Below are 14,009 nucleotides of genomic sequence, written 5' to 3'. Positions count from 1 at the left end.
TGCAACTTTATCGCGCTGGAAATATACCGACACTATTAAATTCAGCACTCCCGAACTACGGATTACTCGACTTGTTTCCAGCGTCTCGTGTTTGGTTTTGCTGACCTCCAAGGAACAAGATGAAATTTTAAATTTCTCTTCCCTTCCTCGTGTACTTCTTCGACACTGGGAACTGTTAAACGACCTTTGTTAAAAGTCAGACATGGCACACTGTACATTCTGCTAATGAAACTATGAAACATTGCCAACTTGGAAGTCTTAGCGACTAAAGGACGTACATCGACTATAGTCTGTTTCCAGTGAAAATGTATTGATGAATTTCACTTTAAACCAAAAGAGTTTATCGAATAATGTGAAACGAAGATTGCATTCCTCACAATTTTACCTTGTCAACAGAACATGTAAATCTCAAAATTTTTATTCAACTTGGGATAAAAGTTGTTCAGCAAACGATCACAATTTCGAATCGCTATTTTTAGGTTTTATTGCAGACTGAAGGTTTAAAGGAAACACCAAGAACAAAGTGGGATTGGTCCAAGTTTATGCTCATTGCGCACCGCATTGAATTTATTTCATAGTCCCAACTACTGCACTCACTCCCATGTAATACAAACCAATAATAGCGATCTGAATCTTAGATTCTTAGATTTAAATGCTGAGTTGGCAAGGTCGAATTATGAGGATTCGCAATCTTGATTTCGTTTACTTTTCCGTTCAAAGTGAAATTCATCGGCACGTTTACACTGCAAACCGACGAAAAACTATTGTTGGAGACAAACACAAGATCGTTTTGCCGATACATCTGCCATCCGTACCTTAAAGTTAAATTATCTTAAACGATAAGACTTTTTATTTACTTTGTACGTTTTATTACGGCATCAAGTAAAGTAATACAATATTTCAAAATTCACACGAAAAATATAATATTCATACAGGTTCGCAATACAGAATAAGAATATATTTTTACTGAGGAGAAATTGGAGGGACTTGAAGTCAAATGATTGTATGCGTAGAGTGTAAAGAAGTAAAGAAAAAGGATAGGAGAGTAAATGGGCAGTAAGGAAGATATGATCAAACATCTAAATTAGTAATTTTTTTGTAAATTTGGTCTTGTCTCCAGAAATGATTTTATCTACATAGATGTGATTATATTGTATTAGCGCTAACAATTGGGAAAATACGGGGATAGTCTAATTGTAATGACAGTTGTGAATGTCCTGCACACAATTTCGTATTGAATTGAAACATAAGACAGGATATGTTCTCATATATGTGCATCCAATCTCGCGTTCCATATAGAGGTAAGATCTTGAAGAGCAGAAATACCCTCATCATTACGAATCAATTTATAGATAAATTTACAATAAAAAATGTCCCTCAGAATCTTACAATTACAATTTGTAATGTTTCTTTTGTTCTGTTAACCGGGTTATATTTTGATAATTTAATCCATGTTTTGGGCGTGAAACTTATCTGTCTGAAATAAGAAATGAAATTAACATTTAATGTGAGTCGTATTTCAAAACACTGAATTCTTTTAAGAGTCCCGAATCAGTCATTAGGCACCACACATATCCAGTTCCACACTGATACCGTTTGATATTCTTGATGTCTTTAAATAGCTTTCGTAATTGATGCATTGGTAAATTCTGGATATCGATGTGTTCTGGGTTTAACATCGAACATCTTGCCAAGAGTTGTCATCAGCTGTCTTCTTGTGTCGGGCGTTGAATCCATTTCAGTTGCACGTACAGAATCAAGCAGAATCTGTCTAGCTCGGCACTCATTGGGACTGAAGAAATAATCCGGTTTATACAATGTGCTGGATTGTAGAGCTAATGGTAAATGTACAAGCCATGAATGGACCTGAGATTTTATGCCAGTGTTGACAACGAGCTGGATGGGACAGATGCCGGTTTTGACAGCTTCCACTATATTTACAAAACGCTTCGACATCAACCTTGACCTTCAGAATAATCATTCATCAACATTCTTCTATTTATTTTATCTCGTTTCCAGTTCCAAATAAAATTAAACAAGATTGTGTTTAGGGATTTAAAGAAGGTTTTGTCCGGCAGTGGAAAGCTGAAAACAGATGTGTAAATAAAGGTATTATTTGTGACTTGATAATCGTTATTTTACCATTTAATGTTAGCAGTCTTTTTCCCAGGAAAAACAGCAGTATCATGTCAGGGTACAAATATGACATACTCAAGTATTGTATTTAAACTAATGAATAATGTATTCGTGTTTCTATGGTTGGCATTTGTGGTCCAATCACTGTGCAGAGTTGCCCCCCTTTGGTATGCTAGGAACCAATTACGGTGCGAATCTAGGTTTCTAGGTTAGTCACTTTATACACGTGCTCATTGTTTCATCAAAGAGATCAACGGCTCAGATGACATCATTTCAGGCTCCACATGTACAGCTGGCACTGATCAAACCAGCGTCCAATCCAACTCACTCACATTTCTGTAAAGTATATACATCATATCGTCCTATGTTGGTACTAACATCTGATGCTATTGCAGACAGAAGCTATGGAGGATATGGCTCGGCTCCAGCAGAGAAAACGTTACGAACGTCTGGACGAACACAGATGGCTCCAAACTGACCTTGACAAACTGGGCTAGTGGTAAGTTGTGACATTCACCTTCACTGGAATAGATATCGGCTAAATCGAAAATTGAAATATTTTCTCCATACAAGTTTGACAATGTTTAGAAAAAATCATTTACTTGAAACTGTATCTCTGATGGACAATTGTATTTTTTCAGGGGCTCCCAGAATTAAGGCGCCGAAGATTTGTTTAATGATAAATCCGGAAGAACGGGACAACACCATTCGAGAGGAGAATTGTGACGGCTTGCGACCGTTTGTGTGCAAATATTTTCCCAATAGTAAGCATCGGTATAGCAACGATCCGGGTATTCAGCAACGCATGCTTGTCCTAATAACGGGATCGGGTGGTTAGATTCGCTGACATATATCATCGTAACCCAGTTAAGTAGATCGATGCTCATGCTGTTGATCTCTAGATTGTCTGGTGCAGACATGATTATTTACAGACCGCCGCAATATAGCTGGAACATGCTACTTTAAACAACAAACATAACATAACGGACACCTGACAGAGTGTCGTTGTACTTTGGTGATGACTGTGGCCATGATTTTAATGCTAAATTTATCGGAATGCAGCGAGATGCTTTTAACTTGGTAGTACAGTTATGAGTTTTCAACCTTAATTCCTGAAAAGAGAATATACACTCATAAATTGCTGTACTTCCTGCATAACCGTTTTAGAATGACGTAACATCAGCCTTTGAAACTATACTCACATTGGACGTGGGAAGTTCAAAATGTTCCAAAGTGGAGAAATATTATGCATTCATTCAGTTAGATTTGAACTGTGACCCGATCTGTAAGCAGAACGAAATCACACTAGCTCAAGGGAAACATCAAAACACCAAATGCCGCAGCACCTCGGCTGGTGAAAAACAGCAGGCTGCACGCCTGGACGCAACATCAACAAGCGTCTGATGACGTCATTCGTTTATCAAAACACAATAACGTTATATGGCACGGGACATAAACTGTGATCTGTTTATTACAGAATGCACATCAATCAGTTTGATAAGTACAGGCGCATCGGTAAACGTATTATACTAACCGTTGTATCAATTTAAGTACTTCTCGAGATCTCAAATTATCCGCCTAAAGCAATCTTAGCGGTATGATCACATTCGTGCTCGTCAATCCGACACTACAAGCAAAATTGTATGTATCCATTCAGTTTGTCCTGCAAGTGCAAGTATACCGCAGTACCGTAACTTGATCAAGGGAGGTAACTCATACTCTATATAACGAGAAAATAATCCTACTATTATTATGATTATTATCAGTATGTTAAAAAAAAATATTTCGGAGTTGATACTTCAACGCTACAACAATCTTTGCAAATTTATTTGTTTGTGACAGCGGTATATTTAATTGTAAACTGAACGGAGTTGTTTCCCCTAGGTCGACGTGCGTGTATTAACCAACGTTGGGACTGCCATGCTGTGCTGAGAAGGAACCCCCGCGTCTGCCGGGACTACCCCCAGTTTGCCCGCCACCAGTGTCCCTTCTCTTGCGGCTTCTGTCAGCCATACACCAGTAAGTTCTGTGTTGAGTGATGTATACCTGACCCCCGTTGTCTATCAGATTTCTGTACTAGCTGAGATGGTGGAGAAACAGTCCACACTACCTATCTTTTCGCAAGTGGATCGGGTGGTCTGGCGCGGTATCGTTGTTGACATCGATCCATCGTATCCTGTCCGACAGAGTGATGGTCGTTTGTTGATCACTTGATTTTCTGGTCTGGAGATGATTATTTGTCGTATACATATTCTTCCCATTAAACGTTTACACTCACTGGGGTAAATGTTGCTACTTACTTCAGGCAGCTTTTCAATACTAGATCTTGCAGAATACTCCATACTGTTTAAAAGTGCCGTTTACACATGATCTGATGTATCGTAAAACACATTTCTAACGTTGAAAAGATTGTCATGAGTTTAAAAAATGATAAAAATCAGTGAACATTGGCGAATTCTTAAGGAAAATTTACACCCAAACGCAGTTGTTCTTATACACGATATTTGCACATACTTTTCAGCAATATGATACATGATCCTCGTGCAATTCATCTGCATAACGTTTGCATTTGGTTTCCCCAAGTTAATGGCGAAATCATTCTTCGATGTAACCACATATATAGACATAACATATACTCTTTAAAAAAGCAGGAAAACCTGAACTTTCAATTTGGATAGGAATTGTAAACGTTGACAAACGTGTCAAGGACAGACATCTTATGAACGCACCACCATTTCCCTCTATTACCACGTGCATGGGGTCCCATTCTTGATTTGGACCTGTTTTCGAGAAGGTCGAGAAATCACTTACCTCATCTCCTGCATCACACGTTTGTTAGTGTTTGTTTCTAGTCGTTTGTTTTAAAATGAAAATCGTATACATGCAAATTACATGCCATACACCAATCATCTTTCGAAAGCGACTACACTCCAAATAACTATGGCTGTAAGGAAGTGCAAATGGCGTTGCACTCTCAAAACATTCAATCATATCATATCAACATTGACTGACTCCGATATATCTCCTAAATATTTTTAATCGTAAATACAAAAAACGAAGTTCCCCTACTTTTGTCAAGAGTATATGCAGAGAGTGTTTTAAACTTTTGATTTATAGTTGTAATGGTGCTAACCAGAAACTTCATTGTATCTGGGAGCTTGAATAATTGTTCCAAAAGCGAAATACATGTGTTTCCGATTTCGCGACCGGCCCTAATGTGAGGCCAGATTAGATGTCATTGTCTCAAAGTAACCATGCATACGTTTAGATCAGTAACACTTACTTAGCTTAAGGACCTTCCTTCCGTTCTAGCGCCATTTTGCAAAGTCCCAACACCCCCGATGAACGTAAATCCAGTCAGTGACGTCACATTCAAGTACATTCCTCGTGGTGACGTCATCACGTACACGTGCATACAGGGAACCGTCTTGGTTAGCGGGCAGCTCAGCCGAATATGCGAAGAAAGTGGTTGGCTCTCAGGGACAGAACCAGTCTGTGTTGGTAAGTCTGTTTCTCGTTCTTGTATATACTGCAAAAACTATGTAATAAATGGTCGGTGTATGCAGGGGATACTGACGTGGCCGGTGGGGTCTAAAGCGTTCGGTCGTCACTCGGACGACCCTGGTTCGAATCCACACATGGGCAGAATGTGTGAAGCCCATTTCTAGTGTACCACTCGTGATATTGCTGGAATATTTCCAAAAGCGACTTCAAACTAAACTCCCTATCCCGACTTACAGTGGAAAAAAATCATGGGAAACCTTTCCCGAATTGCAATGAATCATGTGAAACCTTTCTCATCTTATATTTCTTCAGGTGAAATCATCCTCAACTTACACTTCTTCAGGTGAAACCTTTCTCGTCAAACATTTCTTCAAGTGAAACCTCTCTCGTCAAACATTTCTTCAAGTGAAACCTTTCCCAACTTACATTTGCTCTCACCTTACCGTGGACGGTACATAGTTTGACGGCACCTCCAGGCCATATATCTATCCCTCGTCTCTGCCACAAAAGGCTCATCGTTCATGTCCCTTCATATCGTACTAGTCACACAGTGTTCGACACGGCATATGCATAGATAATCAAGCTGCCACCACCACCTCACCCATCCTCAATAGTCAGGTAGTCAGTAACACTTTGGCTGCATTAAAAAGTTAAATGTTTCTCGGGCATATTTTGTTCAAAAAGGCGGTAGGACTGTTTTTGATTTTAAGATAGAAAAAAGTGACAAAGGAGGAACGCAGTTATATTTTTTCTGTTATAAATACAGCTTGGGAAATTTAACATGAGTTAATGATTTGTAAATTCAGTCACACTCGATCTTACAGACGCTCATTCTTATACCGGACAAACTGATGATTGGGACGCGGTTAAGTCATTTTTTTTGCAAATGGCAAATGAATAAAATTGACGCGCCGATGCCCTAGAAACATTCCACTTTTTTAATAAGCCTATTTGAAATCTTAAATCTTAATGTTTGAATGCGTGACTAAGTACTATCAGTCTTGATTTTCTTCAGATGAAAATGAACGGGTCACACCGGTCAGCGACATAGACATTGTCAAGCGTACGCAGATCTGCCAAATCAGCACCACTTACATCGGCAACAACAGCTTACATCGCATACAACGAGAAGGCGAGATAATCCAATGGCGATTCTACACGCGCGATGCCGGAAGTACTGTGCTTCAAATATGGCGTCCACGACCAGACATTGGACCTCTTCAGTAAGCAACATTGATTTAAACTAACTCCGTCCTTAGCAGCTGCACCTATTTCAGTATGATAGTTGATCATATGAATAGCTACACACTATCAGATAAATATGTCCACTTTGATGTTAGAATTCAGTGTATAAAGTGAATGTTTCTGAACATTTGCCTACCTTCATGCATATTTATAACTTCTTATACGAATACTATTTGGCCTGTTGGAAGCGTCGATTTTGTAGATGTTACAATATCGCGTGGCTGGCAAAAAATCTTTATTATTCATTCACATTCATTCCCTTAAATTACCACCTTTTCAAGAACTTCTAACTATGTCAAAATGCACGAACCAAGGTGATTCCTGAAACCCCTAAATTCCTCCTTACCTTCATTTTAATGCAGCAGGAATACATCAGTGGCTCTTGTATATATTTACTTATGACCCGTTATCATAAAAAGTGCCACTAACACGCACTGTGCTTTACTTTCGTCAGTAAATATCCAGATAGAAATTATCTTCACAGAGCTCTAGATAAGGCACGTATTTGTGTATTTTACTCAAAACGCATTTATTTAATAAATTACAAATCTAGGAGTACAAAACGCATACGAAACACTCAAAACCCAATAGGTTCATAATACCTTGCGTACATTACTCAATTAACTAAATTGGCTTCATGGCGCCCAAACTCTACAACAGCATTAGCTAATGGTAGGCGATGCCTATATATATATACTATTATAGTCGTAGTTTACTCTAAAAGTCACATGACTTCCATGTTGAGTAATTAGAAATTGCTGTCAAATGTTTGGCAATATGACAATTTAGAAGAGTTAAGTACCCTGTAAGGATAAGAAACTCTGTGTAAAATTACTCAATTCTTTAAAGCAGTGGGAGTATAAAATTGATACTTACTCTTCAAAATATGCAATTACTCATATATACACAGACATCGGAGTAATCTGGAGTACTGTCTGCGACAGCCTATGCTTGTCATAACGGGATCGGCTTGTCCGGCTCGGAGAATTGGACATTGCATGCCATTATACTATTGTTGCGGAGAACGGAGGTCACGACGCTAATCAGTAGATTGTCTGATCCAGATGGCTTATTTAAAGGCCGTCGTCATATTGCAGAGTGCGGCGCTAAACGAGCAAACAAAAATACTTTTAAAATTAACGCAACAGTAATATTTTGTGTGGGAAGTATTAGCAAAATTACGTTATGAAATTTACGTCTACTAAGGACGCTAGACGTGTGCGTCTCAGAGAAATGGTTTATTTTTACGAATATTCCGTTTCCTACAGATTTCAGTTTATTGGACAAAACTTGGTATACTACGGACCCGACAGGGTCAACGTTGTTGACGTACCTCTCGGAAGCAGAATCCAGGTGATGCCCGGCGACCTTATCGGTATCTGGTCGGGTCATATTGCGTCACAGATCACATGGAATGCTTGTGGAGTTGAGGGGTACCCGGAAGGAGAGAACAGCCTCACTCTGGACAAACACATGACGACGGCGGCATTTTTTGAAGTGGACACGGTCTATAACTGGACTAGTCCTACGTGCAGGACTTTCTCCTTGACGGCTTACGTGAATAAGGTCAGTTAACGGACAGACCACTGAATATCGAGGAGTGGGTTAGCTTGTAAGTGAATGTGATTGTATGCGGCGTTGAGCAAGCACTTGGCTATCCCATGTATTGGCTATTTTGAAAATTTGGGGCATCTTTTTTCCAGAGAGCGCCCCAGACAAGTAAAGCCAAACGTTGCTTTGTTTCATTTCGTTTAAACTCAGGGGCAAATTGTTTTATTGTAGCCTATTGACGGTCAGGATCCCATGCTTGTCGGAAGAGGCAACTAACTGAACCTTGTGTTCCGGCTTGCTGATGTGCAATTGGTTGACTCATGTCATCGTATTCCAAACTGATGCTCATTATGTTGATCACTGTATTGTCTTGTCCAGACTCGATTATTTACAGGCTGACGAAAGATAGCTGGAATATTGCTGAACATAGCGCTGTACAACAAACAAACAAATGTTTCTTTCGTCCGGCTGTGTGTATAATGAAACTAACCTCACAAGTATATTTTGTCTGTACTTTTTGTTGAGAGCGCTTCAGGATAAAATTGTTAATGAGATTGGTGGTGAGGTCCCCATGGCTCAACTGGTGCATTTGCGTATTTCGATGCTTAGGTTACATTTTATGTATAGCTTGATTGTTACTGATTGTATAGTTTGCAACCAAACAAAGGCAGTAAAACTGAAATGAAATTCTTTTTCTTCAGACCTACCAATATCTTTCACGCACGAATGAAATTCCCGTCCAGTCTGCCGCCCACATCATCTCCATTGCTAACCGCGTATATACCGGAAACAACCCTTACTTCCGGATCCGGGTCAATGGCTCTCTGGTCCAGTGGCAGTTCTTTTCGCCCAATGTCAGCAGAATCGGTCTTCAGGTGTGGCGACCTGTCAGTGGATACACGTATGTCGCCTTATTTCTTGACCATTCAGGGGAAGGGTAAACGTCGTCATAATTCCCTGCGTTGCGTCCCTTGTGCTTACCAGGAACCTGTGATGGTAGTTTTGATGTCCCGAATCAATGTCATTTGGTTTGTCACGCAATTGGAAAATATGACAGACCTGCTTCACGTTTTGCTTTCTTAAAAGATTTAGGTGCACGCTGTTTCTGAAACATTGTAAAATTGCACGCGGCGTAAAATTGAACTAATTTTTTAGTCAATGCTAACAGCATATTCAATGGACAAATGAACTAACAGTATTCGAAATAGCGAGTTTATAGAAATACATGATTCGTTTTAGTGTCTTGAGACAAATATACGGCCATGACATGTGGGATATTTGACCATGGGTTTTGCGACAGAAATGAAAAATGTGGTCATAGAAAGTGACAAAGTGGTGACTTTAAATGAAAAAGCAGGTATGTGATCTTGCCATGCTAGACTTACTGGTTGACCGTCCGTTACCCCAGCCCCTGGCTGTAGTCCTTTGATAGAACAGAGCTGTGTGAAACTGTCGTGAACCACTGCGGATCGCGCCCGTGTGACGTCATACAGAGATGACCCGAAACCATTTCTTACCCACGTGGTCAGCGTATGGGTAGTTGCGTAATATTTTACCGCAATTTTACACTAGTATAATACCGCTAGACATATGACGTCATAATAATGCACAGTTTTGACGTCACAATGCTAAAGCACAACAACGTAAACAACAACGTAAACAATTTTAATCACGGGCATGTCTCACAGACCCTACCCTAGTACTGTATAAAGGGAACTACCATGTACAAAGTTAGTCACCACGAAAATTATAGTTAAGTCCCCGCTGAGGCCCGTGGAGCATATGAGCTATAAATGGTCACAATAGGATCATTATTTCAAAAGTTATACACTACGACTCACCGAAAACAACTACCTCCGCAATTCGTGGTTCACCCAAGAGGAACGACAGCGAAAACTCACCTTTTAAATCCGTTTATTAGTTGCAGGCAAGTTGACAGCACCTGTGTAGGTCTACATTCGATCGGCAGCAGAATTCCATGGGTCGAAAACCTTATTGCAACATCCACATAACATATCAATTCCTCGACAGTATGCAGACATTTGCTCCCAAATGATCGGTAATCATACTCACTTGGCGGCCATAGATGATCTTGACATTCAAGTGACCTGAGCAGTGAATTTGGATCAATGCAAGGTGAAATCTAACTTCGATTTAGGAGGGTTGGTTTCGTCGTCACACACCTTTCCTGTTATATACTACCAGGGTAGTAGGGGAGGATCTTTTTACCTATATACCTCTCTAACACTGTTTCTATGCGAGATGAGCCCCCGTGATTTCAATAAGTGGAAGACCCGCGTTAAACACAACTCCCTCACTTACCATACTGTATGTTCCAGGTATGCGTTCGTCGGCCAGAACATGATCACTACAGAGTATAACACGACCCAGAGGGTGGACATCGACCCGTCAGAGCAGATCAGCGTCAGGGCAGGGGACCTTATAGGCGTGTCCCTCACAGATAAATACGGGGGAACGGCCTACTCGACGTGCAAGACTAGGAACAACCCCCAGTCTTTACCCATGTCCTGGCTGAATAGTGAAGGTGTTGACTTTACTCCAGGAAAGAATGTGACTTTCAAAGCTATGACCAGTTGTCGGGTTTTCTATTTCACAGCCGTTGTGAGTGAAAACACTTGATTCCATAGGCCAACGGTCAAGATATCAGCGAAATCCTCTTTAACCCTTAAAGGTGTACTTAGTGCAGTTATAAATGGGAGATTTGGTGTATGAGTGAGTTTGGTTTTACGCCGCCTGTAGCTATATTCCAGCAATCTTACGGCGGGGACTTCAGAACACTGTACCCATGTGTGGAATCGAACCCGTGATGAGCGAACGCTTTAACCACAAGGCAACCCCAACACCCTCAACTGGAGTATGATGAGAGAGAGAGAGAGAGAGAGAGAGAGAGAGAGAGAGAGAGAGAGAGAGAGAGAGAGAGAGAGAGAGAGAGAGAGAGAGAGAGAGAGAGAGAGAGAGAGAGAGAGAGAGAGAGAGAGAGAGAGAGAGAGAGAGAGAGAGTTTCTCACTGTAATATGTGTGTTCCTACAATTTGATAAATTGATGACACGTATTTGTATGTTGGCGATTCCGTCATTGCTAATTGTTAGGACCTTGCTTATGAGTATTTACAAAGCACATATGACATTTTAGCGTAGTGCCATTTGAATTAGTGTGTTTACATACAATAATTGTATGTTATTTGAATGTTTTATTATTGTTAAGTTTAATCCTCGTCAAATGTTAAAGCGCAAGATGCACACACTGTGCTGGAGTGACCAAACGAGGACATTGAGTGTTCTAACGCCTCGTACAATACATGTTTTAACATTAAGCCACTATATCCACATGGTCTGTCCCACTAATAATTCATTTTTTCTCAACCATAGTGTTAAGGATAACCCCAATTTTCAATATTAAAGTACTTAATTGTTCATTTATATGATCCTTCTAATATTTAAATATTTAATATTGGGCTGATCCTTAACTTTCTTGGTTGAGCATATTAATCATACAAATATTAACATTTTGTACCTAGGTTTTGATTAATTGTGCATAATATTGATTTATCGTTGAAATTAGTGGCTACATGTCATAATTCATCTCAGGGGTGCATCTCATTTTTCCCGGTGTATATATTCCTAAAATGACAAAAAGGAGCCATGAGCCGAGAATGAACCATTTCTTTGGTATGGTGTGTTCGTATGAACGATATACGTAGATACTGTCAGATGATGTACAGAATATCTTTCGAATCATTTGGGATGATCACATAGTTTGTATATAGGAAGTTTACAGGTTACGATCGGTTACAACAGTTCGACGTAATAATCTTGACGTAACACCTTTCATACATACGCATCGTTCAAAGCTATCTCGTGTCTCTGTTATCCGTTGTTATTGTTTACAGTGTACATATTTACAGTTAACAGAAATAAAATCCTATTTTTTCACTCAGATGTGTTATGTGCCTTCTTTTTGGTACATTATGTATCAGATTTTGAGAGTGGTACATTAATGTTTGTGGATGGTACGGTACGTTTGTTTGTGGTACGTTATGTCTCAGACATTTATGATTGTGGGTATTACAATTGTGTTTGCGAGTGGTACAATATGTTTGTAGTTGGTGCATTATGTACCTTTTAGATGAGTCTACAACGTCATTTGGATCTGCGTGCCAATACCTTTTGGTGCCAAAGAGCAAAACATGTTCAACATTTCCAAGTGCATACTGATGTGTTCTTTTGCCTGATGATAGCCATCGAGTGAGTGAGTGAGTGAGTGGGGTTTTACGTCGTTTTCAGCAGTATCCCAGCAATATGGCGGCGATATTATGACGGGGGATATCAGAAATGGGGTTCACACATTGTACCCAATTTAGAAATCGAACCCGTGTTTTTTTTTGTTTTCGGTGTGACGAGCGAACGCTTTAACCTCTAGGCTACCCTAACGTCCCACAATGCTCACCAGTATTACAGCAAGGCGGAATGAAGTAAATATATCCTACAAATGAAGGAATTTTAAGATTTCATATTCATATACGAAAGTGAAACTTTTTGTTGGAATCAATGTATTGTTAATTCTTTAATTCTAAGATATTTCCAGCTACTATACTAAGTACATGACCAGAAGTGGGACAACGACTTAAAGTCAACAACTAAATATACTGAGTCAAAAAAGAAACTTCACATTCCTTCTTCAGGGCACTATAGAAGAACAAGAGATGGTAAGATGTTAAATTGTTACTATTTCATTGCTGAGATCTATGTTATGTACTCGATACACTGACAGTGCCACAATCAGTTCCAAACATGGGTATACAGAGTGTTTAGTCACAAGAATAAAAATTCGAAATTTCTCAGTTCAGTATTGTGTATGGCCGCCCCCCACACTCACCACTGTTAAATACCGTCTCCTCATGGACTGCCTGATGCTTGTGAACACGTGGCTGGGGATTCGCCGTCCGCGAATCTGAGGGTAAACCTGGATTCATCGCTACAGACGACTTGATTCCAGGCTCTCTGGGTCCATAGAAACGTTGACGTTGAAAGGGCGTCAATATCGGCCCACAATATGGACGTCGAGAATGGAGATCGGCAGCCTGCAACCGATTTCGAATGGTCTGTGAGGAGAGTCAACCTCCAAACATCTCAGCCCTGGTTCGTGTAGCCGGCGAAAATCTGTCACGTAGGTGACGTAGGACGTGGACGACCCGGCCTTGGGTGATTAGTAATGGTTCCAGCTAGTTTGTTGTAGACGACCTCGCAAGTCATAGACAGTCCGACGGCTGCATCCCATTGCTCTTGCGACGTCAATAACGTCTACCCGCTTGCAACATGCCAACGGCACGTTCACGTTGCACATTTGACAATCGTGGCATTTACAGTACCGTTAGAACTGTGGTTTAAAAGTGTGGTTTTTTTTTCAGTTCTTGACGCCAATGTAAACACGTGCAAACGAAGAAACCTTCGATGCGAAGACCAAGCCTGAATTCCAAGACAGTTAATGTCATGAGATTGTGAAATGTATAATGTCTCATATCAGCATGACCATACGTGGGGCGACACTTTTAA

General features: G+C 40.2%; 1 protein-coding gene across 2 annotated transcripts in view; it reads left to right on the top strand.

The window, feature by feature from the left end:
- LOC137281767 (uncharacterized) overlaps positions 1 to 12,386 on the top strand; it is a 33,681-nt gene extending 21,295 nt beyond the window's left edge. Inside the window, exons 22-30 of one of the 2 annotated variants that reach the window (XR_010956764.1) lie at positions 2,532 to 2,635; positions 2,778 to 2,900; positions 4,021 to 4,155; positions 5,449 to 5,637; positions 6,656 to 6,863; positions 8,154 to 8,451; positions 9,138 to 9,337; positions 10,776 to 11,311; positions 11,420 to 12,386. Coding sequence is in view for 1 of the 2 variants with exons in the window: in XM_067813372.1 (XP_067669473.1) it covers positions 2,532 to 2,635; positions 2,778 to 2,900; positions 4,021 to 4,155; positions 5,449 to 5,637; positions 6,656 to 6,863; positions 8,154 to 8,451; positions 9,138 to 9,337; positions 10,776 to 11,076 (1,558 nt within the window). In the remaining variant the exon portion in view is untranslated. Of the gene's footprint in view, positions 1 to 2,531; positions 2,636 to 2,777; positions 2,901 to 4,020; positions 4,156 to 5,448; positions 5,638 to 6,655; positions 6,864 to 8,153; positions 8,452 to 9,137; positions 9,338 to 10,775; positions 11,381 to 11,419 lie in introns of those variants that run through there. The other variant, XM_067813372.1, reaches the window with a different exon arrangement.
- Positions 12,387 to 14,009: the final 1,623 nt, after the last annotated feature.

Source organism: Haliotis asinina, chromosome 4 (genome assembly GCF_037392515.1).
Source record: "Haliotis asinina isolate JCU_RB_2024 chromosome 4, JCU_Hal_asi_v2, whole genome shotgun sequence".
Classification (NCBI taxonomy): Eukaryota; Metazoa; Mollusca; class Gastropoda; order Lepetellida; family Haliotidae; genus Haliotis; species Haliotis asinina.
Note: the sequence above shows the minus strand (reverse complement) of the source record. Positions and strands in the feature narration are given on the sequence as shown.